This window comes from Typopeltis vanoorti, chromosome 10 (assembly GCF_054136105.1).
Source record: "Typopeltis vanoorti isolate ZY-2024b chromosome 10, IOZ_Tvanoo_1.0, whole genome shotgun sequence".
NCBI lineage: Eukaryota > Metazoa > Arthropoda > Arachnida > Uropygi > Thelyphonidae > Typopeltis > Typopeltis vanoorti.
Genome location: NC_143558.1, coordinates 70,603,131 through 70,617,586, shown reverse-complemented (window position 1 = coordinate 70,617,586; position 14,456 = coordinate 70,603,131). Strand labels below are relative to the sequence as shown.

General features: G+C 33.7%; 1 protein-coding gene across 3 annotated transcripts in view; it reads left to right on the top strand.

The window, feature by feature from the left end:
* The window catches only part of LOC150102497 (nuclear valosin-containing protein-like), a 534,631-nt gene that overhangs the window by 382,617 nt on the left and 137,558 nt on the right, over positions 1-14,456 (top strand). For all 3 annotated transcript variants that reach the window (XM_090398755.1, XM_090398754.1, XM_090398756.1), the window contains one exon: positions 5,635-5,697. In XM_090398755.1, coding sequence (XP_090254881.1) covers positions 5,635-5,697 — 63 coding nt within the window. The remainder of the gene's footprint in view (positions 1-5,634; positions 5,698-14,456) is intronic.

Genomic DNA, 14,456 nt, shown 5'->3' with positions numbered 1-14,456 from the left:
AATGGTTGGATCCCATCCATCATCAGGGTATACGGATAGCTACTGGTGCCTTTTGCACATCCTCCACTCAGAGTCTTTATGTTGAAACAAATGAACCGACTTTATCATTTAGATGGAAACAGTTGTCTCTTAACTATGCCCTAAAAATTAAGTCTCTTCCAGAGCATCCTATGTGGACTAGTCTCTTTTCTCTATGTTGGAGGGTTCATTATCACACAATATCAATGTCAGACTGCTATATGTCCTTTTGGTATGTATGTATGTGTGTGTGTGTGTGTGTGTGTGTGTGTGTGTGTGTGTGTGTGTGTGTGTGTTAAAAATATTATGGAAGTTACTGATTATGAATGTTGATATATGTACCAAACAACAGCATTCCTCCATGGCAGGTTTGTACTCCTTCATGCAACCTCTCACTTTGTCGACTACGGAAGTCTCATACTCCATCACCTGTAATTGTTTAAAGCCCACAGAGCAGCCCACTTCGATTGTTCTTGCCCATCTATACCGATAGTTCAATATCTGAGACCTCTGTAGACTTTGCTTCTGTGTTTCCTGAAATCTCCAACCAGATTCCATTTGATTGCAGAAATTATACAGCAGAATTGCATGCCATTCAGCTTGCACTTGTGCATATAAAAGAAACCACTAGCAAAAGTTTGTAATTTACAGTTCTTTACAGGTTGTCTCTTCTCCTATGTATAGTCTGCATCCAGTACTTTGTAAAGTTTTACAACTGTTGTACAAAATGAAGACTCTTAATGTTGATTCAGTCATGCTGGGAATTCAAAGTTAGAAAATGTGTGTTGCTGTAACCTTTTGATATGGTGCCGTATGACTTTTCTTTGCTGTTTTTGTACAAATAAACCATATAATCAACCAACCAATCAGTCTTGTAGTACACATTTCCCGACTTTGAACTTGAGCATGGAAAGGTTTGGAGAAACTCACATGTTTTCTCTCAACATTTTTAAAGCATTTGATCAAGTCTAGCATAGAGGCCTGCTCAGCAAACAATCATCTTTTTTTTCTCCTGCTTTCTATCCTTTGTAGTTGGGTTTTCATTTGCCTCTCAGATCATCCATTACATGTCATGATAGATGGTTTCCATTAGATTTCCTCACCCAGACAGGAATGTACCTCTGGGCTTTGTACTTTCACTCACTCTGTTCCACCTGTGCTTAAATGATCTTCTCTCATAGACTTCAGTCCTATTGATAGTTTTGCTGATGACAGATCACTCCAGTCACTTTTTTCATTTGACAAACGTTGTAATGCCCAATTATTAGAAATCTCAAGATCAACAATAACCAATATCCTGAACTCTGATCTCCTTGCTATACTTCTGTTGGCAAAGACAACCTTGCAAACACTTGTAAACTTCAATGCTGCCAGAATTCATTCCTTACTAATTTCTCACTAGAAAAAGCTCATGTACTTTCCCTGACTTTAATAATACTCAGATATCCAAACATGATCAGATCTCTCTTCTTGGGCTAACTTACATCTCCAGTTTTTCTTAGCACAAACTCATCTTAGCCTTTTTTCTGAAGCCACCAGAAAACTGTATGTACCCTTACACTCAAGGCACTACTTTACACCTGTATAACTGCCAACATCGAGTGCACAGTAAGCTTGGTAGTCTTTTACAATTTTAACATTTTTATTAATTTTATTTAGCATTCTTCTGTACATTCCCTGAGGATACATATCAGTAATTTAATGATGGTGATTTAACATTCAAGATATTTCATATAATAATAATAGAAATCTTAACTTATTAAATTCAGTTTACTGAATTTTAAAAGTATTGATTTCTTTTCAAGTTACTGAATTTTAAATTTTTTAAAATTTAGAAGAAATTTTAAATTTCTTTAAAATTTAACCAGTTTGGCATTATATATAAATTCATCATTAAAAGTAATAGAAAAGAAGTTGCTTGATCAAAATAAATAATATAAAAATGCAAAGACACACATAAAAACTTGTTTAATGTAAAATCTCCTAAATGTCATAGGCATCTTCAGTACAGGATTATAGAATGGCAAATAAACAATAACAGACTATTCTAAAATGCACTGCTGTAGTAGCTAATATGTGATAACTGAAACAGTCAATTTCCTAATTTTTTCCACTAAGCTCTATGTTGAGTGCAGATAGACTTGTGTGAAAATGACGACTTGATGATTGATGACTTGTGTGAAAGAAACATATGAAACTTTACTTCATTGTCATGACTTAAACATATCAGATGGTCTACATCTATCCCCCATTGTGGGAGCTAGTACTTTTTAAACCTGTTAATCTTTCCTAACTTTATTTATATATCTATAAATAAATAAATATATATATATATATATATACACACATACATACATACACTTATGCTTAATGGTTTATCTCATTAGATATTTTTAATGAGATTTTTAAAACAAATTTAACTGAAATAGCAACAGAAGTATTATGGGTGAAAAAAGAATAACAAAATCAAGAAGATAGACTCCATGGTTTAATGAAGAAATTAAAATATTAACAAAAGAAAAGAAAGAAAATATCAAAAATGTCTACAAATGAAAACAACAGATAATTAGAACAAATATAAAGAAATAAGAAATAAAGTTAATTGAAAGAAAATAAAAAACAAAAATCAGTTTTGAGAATCATATACAAAAGAACTTGAATGTTGATTTCTGTGGTATACAGAAACAAATGTGGAGATTTATTAATACACAAAAGAAGGAAGAAATAGAATATATCCTAATATTAAAAGTAGAAATAGAGGAATTAGAAAATTATTTTAAAAACCTTTATAATCAAACAGTTGAAATAAAAGTAGAACTAGGTAAACAAACAAATCAAGAAGAAAAAATAAACACAACAGAAATGAAAATTGAAAAAACAGAAATTGAAAATGCAATTAATTCTTAGGATCGATATTGCATTCTTCAGCTAGTTTATTGATGTCTTCTTGTAATTGTAATCGAAAATTTTTAGGCCCGAAACGATGGCACCTGACGATATTCTTAGGATTGATGTTGCATTCTTCAGCTAGTTTGTTGATGTCCTCTTGTAATCGTTTTCCCATCAAGAAGTTCAAAATGATGACGTTGAGTTTTTTTGTGTTTGGCCTCCAAGTTGTTTACCGTTGATGTGATTAGATCGCGAAGTTCTTTTGCTGGTGAAGTAGAACTTGCGTTGCGCTGGTTTTCAGTTTGTTCTAGCATAGCTTCGCCTGCACATATTTTGGAGGTAAAAGTTTCATTTAAAGCATTGATGTGCTGTTTGAGGTTTTCGACACGTTTACCTATATTCAGAAGTTGTTTTACCGACGGGAGGCACAGCGAACAGAAGAACGGCTGGTTAAGTTCGATAAGTAGCTTTTGTGCAGCCAGTGGTAACAGAACTCACAGAATATGCCCTTTTTTCTGTCTGTGACACCAGTTTTGCAGCTGCGGCATGCAATAGGTTTGTCGGCAGTGATCGACAGCACTGTGCTGGCGAGACACGTGGTACTCGTTCGCCATTGGCTTTTGATGCTGCCATCTTTGCTGCGTATGGTAGGCATCGTGAGCGCTTACACGTGACTGATTTAGAATTGGAAAGATAGCTGATTTAATACGCTATAAATACTTACAGGTTGTACTGAAGTATTCCATTGCTCAGCACCCGAGATTCTTATGGTATACCACTGGTTACCTTAGATTGTGCAGACTCATCCCCTGTATACCACCCTTTGATATCTGTAAGTCAGCCAACTTCTTATCCATGCTATTATTTTGTAATCCAAACTCCATATCCTCCAATTTATACAACAGTCTTCCATGCTGTATTCTGCCAAAGCCTTAGTAAAATCCAAAAATATCATGGTGTGTCCATTCCCCTTGTCTAGTTCAATGGTAGCATTATTATAGAATGTCAGCAAAATGTTAAAACATTACCTTCTCTTAGTAAACCCATTTCTGAATGTGAGTCCTAACTAATTTTTCCAACATCCTCACCACTACTCCTGAGATACTGATTGGTCGATAGTTGGATACATTGGTCTTTGCACCACCCTTGTGCACTGGGATTACCGTACATTCTTTCCATTCCTGCTGAATCTTCTCTGTTCTGAGACTGAAATTATATAATCTTGTCCAAAGGAATATCCAGTTCAGCTGAACACTCTTTTAGCACGTGTGCTGATATTCTGTTGATCCATGTTGCTGAATTTTTATTCAGTTTGTGCAACAACTCTAATACCTCCTCTTCATACACCTGATATTAATTTAAAAAATGATAGGAAACTGATAGTTATATAACTTAATTGTGTAGTACTATGATGGTATCCTGTTCATCCCTAAAAGTACCTATCAGAAAGTACATAATTTGATGATGAATTCTGATGAGTTACTTCTATTGTCATTTTCATTTCTTGATTCTACTTACCTTGATGAATGCTGATTATCTTTATTTCATTAGGGATGTGCTATGATATTCATGATCATATTATTTTCTGTACAAATATGGTAAAAAGTGAAACTTATGTAAAAAGAGCATGATATCAAGTAAATGTTTTTCAATACTGTAGTGTATATTCTGAATGCTTGGTGACATCATTAAATTTAAAAGTGGTTAAACAGAGCAAACAGGTAAAGAAACATTTATTTTACTGTTTGTATATCTTTTATTTCTAAAAACAAACATTTTGGCTTGTAGATTTTTACAGAGTTCAATTCAGTATCCGATATGGCAATAAAGCAGTGGCTATAATAAGTAGTATAGTAGTAAAGAACATTACAGCAATATCCAGCTGCAATCTTCTGGCTAGATTATTCATGTTTTTTTTTTGTTTTTTTATCTGCATTTATCCATTAATTAGTTCCCTCATTTTAAAGTAAAATGAGGAATAATGTTACTTATGCTAAGTAAGAATAATGTAAAATTATTCTTATTTAGTACTCATTTATACATTCAGAATAGTGGTCCAGATGGAATATTGAAATCGGTATTCACACCAGAGAAGGTCAGCACAAAGATTGCACTATTTTTCACTATAACAGTGCACTATAACCTAATGTTGCTTGATATTGTTATATTACATGGATACACAGTTGTGAGTAGCTGTGGGTAGTAAGTGCAGATTGGGTGCAGATTCCTCCCAGGGAATCTGCACCACATTGGGATCTGAATTGCCAGTGTAATTAGGTAACATAATATAATCGTTAGATATAATGACATAATATAATGTTATTAGTAATGAGAAGGATTGCAGGATAACGAATGCTTTAGCATCTTTTATAGCTGGATTAGTGAAAATAAAGAAAATTAATTTGGAATTAGGTCAGAAATGGAATGACTAACTTTGCCTTCAGCTGGTCTATGATAAATTTAGATTTGAAGAAGTAAATTCTGAAAGCTCTGAGTGGTTACATTACATTAAGAAAGCAAATAAGGTCAGCATATAATATGAACAGAAACTGTTGTTGTATTTTTTAATTGTGAATTGGAAATATATTGTTTATTCTCTGTTATTAGAAGTATTACGTATTTTAAATAATCCAAATTTTTTAATTATTTAAAATTGCTTTAAATTTAAAACCATTTTAAATATGTATGTATGTATTCAGATCTATTACTTTTTTTTTTAAATAATAGGCTGTCGCTAATGAATCTGGTATTAGTTTCATATCTGTCAAAGGACCAGAACTCATGAATATGGTATATAATTTTTTTTAATAAATATATAAATTAAAATTATTTCAAATATAAGTGCATATTAATTGACATGATGGAAGAATTGTGGGGGGGGGGGGGTATTTTAAGCTATCTTTTAAGGTTAGTGTACATTATAATATTTCAGAATTTATATTGGTTTCATCATCTGGGGTTGTGTAATTATACAGTTTGAGCCTAACATATTACTAACAAATTTAGCATTCAGGTATGGAATAAAGGGCAAAAGCAACGAAAATAGGTAGAAACATGAACAATATCAACCGTATCCTGAATAGACACATAGAGCAAGTATAATATTTCAGCTATTTAAACATTTTTCGCATTATAGGCGAATGCACTGTAGTAACCAATTCAATTTCATTCGTATTGATGAAGTTGAAGTTTTGAACAGACTGGTATACAGTCTGTTCAAATTCACTGAAATCCAATTTCATCAACATCATTCTTAATAGTTCGGCCCAGCTTTGCATCATCTGCAAAGTGATCACAGATGATTTCTCTGTGGTCTGTCAGATCTCTTTGCAAATTCCAGGAATATTACGAATTGCTCTTCTCCACTGCTGCAGTCACCTTATTATAAAATGTAACAAGATTACTGAAATAAGACCACCCTTTAACAAACCAATGTTAAAGGGTGGTCCTGTTTATCGCTTCGATGTGGGATCTTTTCCTTCTCTACCTAATCCTGTATCCTCTTCCTAACCAGGAAGAGGATACAGGTCTCTGCAGTCTCTCCAAAACTTTAGCGACCAAGCCAGAAATTAAAACAGGTCTCAGTAAAACATTCTTGCTTGCTTTCTACTCAAGAGCGATGTAAATTCCTTAGCACATTCTTTCACAAAATGCGATGAAATCTTATCCACTCCAACTGCCTTATTCATATTAAGATTACTTAATAACTCAAACACTTCCATCTCATTCACCTTCATCAAGGGATTGATTCCTGACTCTTAGAACAATATTTCCATCATTATGAAAATCTTAAAGAAATAATTATAAACAGGCATCATTAAATAGTCATTATCAAAAATCGTTATCCAGCAAAGAATACTTTTTGCCAGCTTCTGTCCACTGTTTTGACTGCTGTTTGGATTCTGGTGTGTAATGGTGAATCCAAGTCTCATCCATAGTAATAAATTGCCTACAGAATCAGTTTTATTCTTGTTAAAATGCTCTAAGCACTGTTCAGAGATTTTCATGTGAATGTTTTTTTTAATCTGCTGTGAGCAAGTGCAGCACCCATCTTGATCAAAGCTTTTTCATTTGCAATTCTTCATTCTTCATGCAAAATATATCCTACACGTTCTTTTGACATGCCTATAGTCTCAGCAATTTCATGCACTTTGACTCGCCAGTCATCCAATACAATATTGTGCATTTGATCAATGATTTCTGGTGTTGTTACACTTTTTGGACGTCCTTCATGAGGATCATCTTCAAGGCTGGTATACAGCCACGTTTAAACTCGGCAGCCCATTTCTTAATTGTCGAAAACAAAGGAGAAGAGTGCCCATAAACATTTATGAACTTTGAATGAATTTCTTTTGCTTTTAAATCTTGTTTTACAAAGAATTTTATAACTGCACGATACTCAATTTTATTTAATAGAATGAGTAGCAATTTTACATGGATGCTTATGACAGATGTACCAACTTAGAAAAAAAAAAATCTTGCCGATAGTGTTACCATCTATGATTGAGGCCTAGAACTTTTCGGACTACCCTCATGTCATCTAAGCTGTTCGCTGTTTCAAATACTCACAGATGGTTGTTAATGTAATCAAGGACTGATATGCTTCAAGACCAGATAAGTGATTTTCATACAAAACAAGACTGATTTGTGTTCAGTCTGCCATGTGAGAAGTCATTTTTAAGATAAGGTAGTTGAAATTTCTAAAATGGTTTAAACAAGACTGTGATTCTTTATCTGTAGTATAGAAGCAATATATTTCTAGGTGGCACCTAAGTCTGGTAGTCAAATAGTTTCTTCTCCTGGTTTGTTTGTAAGTAATGCTCGAGACTATCTAGGCTGTCAAATTGGATGACTTGTATTTTTTGGAATAATTATTTTACCATTCTTTCAAGAAAGATCTTGCTTCCCTTCTCTTCTCAATATCAAGATCTCCAAACGTTAAATATAGCTTCTTAGGCTGACTTACACCTAGCCTTTCCTGGCATAAGCACATCTCAACCAGTCTTTCTGGCCTCCAAGAAACAAGATGTACTTTTCTATTCAAGTTACAGAATTCCATTCAAGATGGATATAACTACTGATACTATGTATATCCAAAATCTGCTGAAACTTGGAATTCTCGTTACATGGTAATGCACCGAAAACTTTATTGAGAATGATCTGTAAATATGCTTAGGTGTGGACAGTTGTTCCTCTATAATTTTCATTTATAATTCAGAATGCTAAGGAACAAAATAAATATAATATTGATTTAGTTGTTGGGTGCTTAAGAGTCAAAGTTGTATAACCAAGAGGAGACCTCCACATTGGCTTTAAAGGAATATGGAAAAAGAACAAGGATTTCTGACCTAATGTCCAATCCTTACCTTCTTGTGGTGCACCTTTTTAGGTATCGGTGTGGATAATACTGAATGAACAAGGATGGGCTGGCAATCTGGGATTTAGCCAACTAAATTGTATTCTTATTGGCTTAAACCACAATATAAAATAATGGTATAACATAACAGAATTTCATGCCAGCTTGGGCTTCACATAGCTAAACATGACCCGTTGTTTTTGCCAGAGAACCAGGGCAAACAGTGAAAACTCGGCTACTGGAAGAAATCTTAAAACACACCTCAACTCAACATCATCATAGTTCAAGATTGGTACTATCAACATAAGAAGCCTGAATGGCAAAGAAATGGAGCTAGCTGAGGAATTGGATTGTACCAGATCAACATAATAGGAGTGATTGAAACAAAAAAGACAAAAACTGATGAGATCTTTCTGAGCAATAAATAAAAAATGTTATATTCAGGCAATGACAATCAAGGAAAAGAAGGAGTAGCCATAGTATTCAACACTAAATATGAGGCTAATCTTGAATGGCAACCAATATCAAGTAGAGTGATATGGGCAAATATCAGAATGGGGAACTGGGCAATGAGACTTATTTGTACCTATGGTCCCATAGAAGGTTCTAGTAAGTTAGAAGTGGAGAAATGTTTTGATGCTTTAGAGAAAGCAACTGGCACAATGAAAAATGAAAACTTGATCCTTGTTGGGGATCTAAATAGAAGAATAGGAAATGATTATCAAACATACAAAAATATTTTGGGAAAATTTGGAGAAAAGAGCAAAGCTAATAATAATGGCAAATATCTGTTGGATTTCTGCTCAGGACATGGACTGGTTATTACTAACACCATGTTCCAACATAAAAATGTGCAGAAATTCACATGGAGAGAAGAGGCAAGGAATAAGAAAAGTCTCACTGACTATGTTATTGTTGATAGTGATGTTTACTCCATGGTGCAAGACACCAGAGTGTACAGAGGATTTGAAATTGGAAGTGATCACTATTTAATCTTGAGAAGGATAAAATTGAATTTCATTTTGAAAAGAAGAACATGTAAGAAAGTTTTAAAGTGAATAAAAGTTCAGCAGCTCTCATGTGTGAACTGTAGACTAAAATACATAAAGATTATTGAAGAAAAATGAAAGAGTTTGAGACAGGAACTAAACCTTGGAGATTCAGTAGCAATCCTTGAAGAAAACCCTGATTGATTCAGCCATAGAGGCATTTGGTGAGGTTGTCTGCAAGGATAGAAAAATCAGAACTCCATGGTGGACACAGGAAGTTAAAGAAGCAGTGAAGGAGAAGAAAACAAATCAAAATTTCCTGTCAAATAAGTCAGCTTGTGCTCTTAGAGAATACAGAGAGAAATGTAAGAAAACTAAACACTGTGTAAAACTAGCTAAACAAAAGTCATGGCAAGACTTTGGTAAGAACATAAAAATAGATATCAAGATGGTGGCAATATATTCTAGTGGGTTGTTGAAGAAGCTCAGAAATGTATATTTTATGTTCTCCAAGTGGATGTTAACAGATATTCTGGTCTGTCCAACAGGAAGATCCTTTAACATCTTCTTGCTGGATAGACAGGAATATCTCTTGTCTTTTTTATTAATGGTTAAACAAATTTAAACATTTTTACCTGGCCTCTTTTTAGCAAAAAAAATATATAATTATTAATGTACATACAGAAATTATTACAATATGAATAAAGCAATATTGTATTGTAATAATATTAGCATCAATGGGTTGTTGAAGAAGCTCAGAAATGTATATTTTATGTTCTCCAAGAGTGGATGTTAACAGATATTCTGGTCTGTCCAACAGGAAGATCCTTTAACATTTTCTTGCTGGATAGACAGGAATATCTCTTGTCTTTTTTATTAATGGTTAAACAAATTTAAACATTTTTACCTGCCCTCTTTTTAGCAAAAAAAAATTTATATAATTATTAATGTACATACAGAAATTATTACAATATGAATAAAGCAATATTGTATTGTAATAATATTACAATAGGGTGAGACCACACTCCTACCAGGCGCGTCCCCCGGATGGGGGGAACCCAAATGGGTTGCTCTGAATAAAGAATAAAGAGCCGTGGACCAAAGGATGTAGCAGAGGCATGGCAAGCTGGCTACATTATTATGCCAGTAACTTTCATGAGCAGGAGAAAGTCTACAAACCGAGATAGTGCTACTGCGTACGGGACAACCGACGCGCCTACTCAAAGACCACATAGAGTAGGTGAGAAATCAGCAATGTGGTCAGCCAAGGATGTGAAACATGTAGCCACCCTCAACATAAGATCATTATACCGACCTGGAAAATTACAATTAGTCCAGGAAAATTTAAAAAGATTGAAATGGAGTATTTTAGGTTTATCAGAGACACGTTGGTGCGGAGATGGATTCATGGATTTACCAGAAGGAAGACTGTACTTCTCAAGAAGAAAAGATAACATACACAGAGAAGGAGTTGCATTACTAATTGAAAAGAAACTTATACACTCAGTAATTGAAATAAACCCAGTGTCTCCTAGAATAATAACAGCCAAACTTCAAGCAAAAGAAAAAGGTCAAACAATTAAAATAATCCAAATATATGCACCAGACAGTAACCATTCAGAAGAAGAAATAGAAAATTTCTATGAAGAACTACAACAGGAAATAGATAATCCCAAAAATAGAGAACTCATGATAGTGATGGGAGATTTTAATGCTAAAATAGGACAGTTCACAGCAGACAAAAAAGATGTGATGGGGAAATTTGGATACGAGAGCTTAACAACAGAGGAGAACAATTACTCCACTTCTGTAAAGCAAACGATCTAATGATTACAAACACATTGTTCTATCAACACCCTAATAATAAATATACATGGACATCTCCAGATGGTAATATAAAGAACTGCATAGACTATATCATCATAAACAAACAATGGAAAAGATCAGTAAATAATGTACGAACATTAAGAAGTTTTGATTTTGACACTGACCATGAAATATTAACTGCCAAAGTAAAGATAAAATTCAACAGGAAAAATAATATCAGAAAAGAAGAAATCATCAACCTATCAAAACTAAAAGATAGCTTAAGCAGAAGTCGATTTTTAGAACAGGTGTGCTTGAAATTAAAACCCTCCATCTTACAGAACAGCGGAAAATACTGGGAAGAAGGAAAAGAAACAGTGTTATCAATCGCAAAAGACACTCTAGGTTCCAAACCCAAAATAAACAAACAGTGGATGACCCAAGAAATCATAGTTACCATAGAAGAGAAAAGAGAGGCCAAGATACTTGTAAACCAACAAAACAATGAAGAGAATAGAGAAAAATACAGAGCACTAAAAAATAAAGTTGATAACCTATGCAAAAAAAGCCAAAGAAAAATGGTTAGAAGAAAAAGCTAAGAAATGCCAAGAAGCATACCAACAAAACAACCTAAAAGTCTTCCATGATACTGTAAGAGAAATTACAAAGGAATTCTCAGCAAAAGCAGTAACAATGATAAACAACAAGATGACTGAAACCGGGAATATCGAACATATAAGAAAAATCTGGTCAAACCATTTTAAGACTATCTTCCACCAAGGAGACAAAACTACAATGCCAACAATAGAAGAAAATAATGATCACCCAAAAACTTTACAAGAAGAAGTTAGATAGCCAATAAAACAGATGAAAAACAATAAAGCACCAGGCATTGATACTATCCCTACTGAACTGTGGTCATATGGAGGCACTATATCAATAGAATATTTAACAACCCTATTCAATAAAATACTACAAACAGGAGAGATCCCAGATGACTGGAGAACTGGAAAGATCATCCCAATATACAAGAAAGGAGACAAAAGAGACTGCAGAAATTACAGACCAATCAATTTACTCTCTCACACCTATAAAATATTCATAAGAATTATACAAAATAGATTAAAAAACACCTACGAAGATAGGCATAGAACAAGCTGGTTTCCGAGGAAACTATTCAACAATTGACCAAATTTTCACATTGCACCAACTAGCAGAGCTCAGCTGGGAAGACCATAAAGAACTATATTGTTGTTTTGTGGACTTTAAACAAGCTTTCGATAACATCAACAGAGAAATCCTTCTTAAAATTCTACTAGAAAAAGCAATAGACAAATATATAATACAGTTTCTGATAAAATATTACTCTAAGACAAATGCAATAATTAAAAAGGACACACTCACAGCAGAACCCATAGAGATCCAAAAAGGAGTAATGCAAGGATGCCCATTATCTCCATGCCTATTCAACATATATCTAGAAGAAGTTGTAAAGAAAGCAATAGACAATGAGCCTGGAATCAATGTCAATGGTTTAAACATAAATAATATCAAATATGCAGATGATCTCGTCCTTCTTGCAAGAACCCCAAATGAACTACAAAAGCTGATCAACAAGCTAAACGAAACCTGTAAAACATATGACATGACAATAAATATACAAAAGACAAAAGTGATGAAAATAGGGAGGAACAAAACTACCATCTCAGCCATCCTAAACGGAGAACAAATAGAACAAGTAGACAACTTCATATACCTTGGATCAAAACTAACAGAAACAATAGATGAACTCAAAACAATCAAACACAGAATAGCGATAGGATGGACCACCATGGGAAAATTACAGAAAATCTGGAAAACAAACAAGATATCTAAACAAGCCAAAATCAAATTATATGAAGCAATAATTATACCAACAGTCATCTATGGAGCAGAAGCGTGGACAGTTAAAAAAAGAGAGGAGAAAAAACTGCTGGCATTTGAAATGAAATGCTTAAGAAAAATAAATAGAACAAGTTGGATAGAAAAGAAAACAAACATCACAGTCAGACAAGAACTATGGTATAAAAAGACAATAATAGAAAAAATTAGAAAACAACAACTGAGATGGTTTGGACACACTGTACGCATGGATGCAGACAGACTTCCTAACGTCCTAATCAATACTTTTACAACTGAAAAAAGAAGACCTGGAAGACCAAGAATTACCTGGCTGAAATTAATAAAGAACATCTCAGGATGCAGAACATATAAGGAACTTTTTCGAACAGCAAGGAATAGAGATGACTGGAAGATCCTGCTCAAGAGAAGACTCAACCCGTCTTAGACGGAAGAGAAGAAGAATAATATTAGCATCAATGAAACTTTATAATATTCAATTTTATTTTATTATTATTTTTTTGAAGTATAGTGTATCTGGCCTTATCTCTCTCTCTCTCTCTCTCTTTACTAGAGGGTTCAGATTGGGATGATCAAGATGAACTCACACTTTCTGAATGATCAGCATTCCCATCAACTGGTTCCAATGCTTATGAGATGACTATGGATTAGATATTTCATCTACTCCAGAGCTAGGTCTCTTATTTCATATATCACTTTCCATACTTTAATAAAAAGTATCAATGTCTTGATCTGATAATGTTTACCACAAATATTTTTATTAGTAAAATTTTTCTAATCTGAGTCATTTAATATTGATTTATTCTTAGAAAAAGACTTGATTATTCTTATTACTGGAAAGGCAAAGAACTTTCTCTTCCCTTTGGCATTAAGTTTCCTTCATCCAAAAATTTCCCAAGGGTGATTCTGTTTATTATTGTATCGCCTTTTTAATAATAATACTTTTTATGCTATATGAATATGTACTAATGAATTTATCTGATTCCTACCAGTTTATAAGTCACAGGAGATAGTCTCTCTCTCTCTCTACAACGATACATGGCCCTGATTCTTTAGTATCTAAACCACTTCTTTTTCTTTTATCAGCACCTTCTTTTACCAGGACCAATTCTTGTACTCCTAAAATTCTGCTGCTTGTATTATTTCCCAACCTCTGTGTCATATTCCCTAAAAAATTGATCAATGTCTTCATATCCTGAAGAATGCAGACATAGGTTTTTTCTCAAATACTGCTATGTACAGCAGTTCAGAGAAAATAAGGCTGAAGGAAGATGCAAGTTCCAATCCTTAGAGTTTGACATACTTGAGGGAATCAGTTTTGGTGATTTGTTTATTCTCTCCCAAAATTAAAATCAGTATGGAATTGTGAAATCTTCTTGATATTTCGAACTTTACAAACTTCTAAAAAATAATTCTGTTGGGAAATTTGGACCTCTGTCAGTCAGGAATAACTATATCTATAAATAATATCAACAAAGCATTGAGCTAAAGATTTCTGC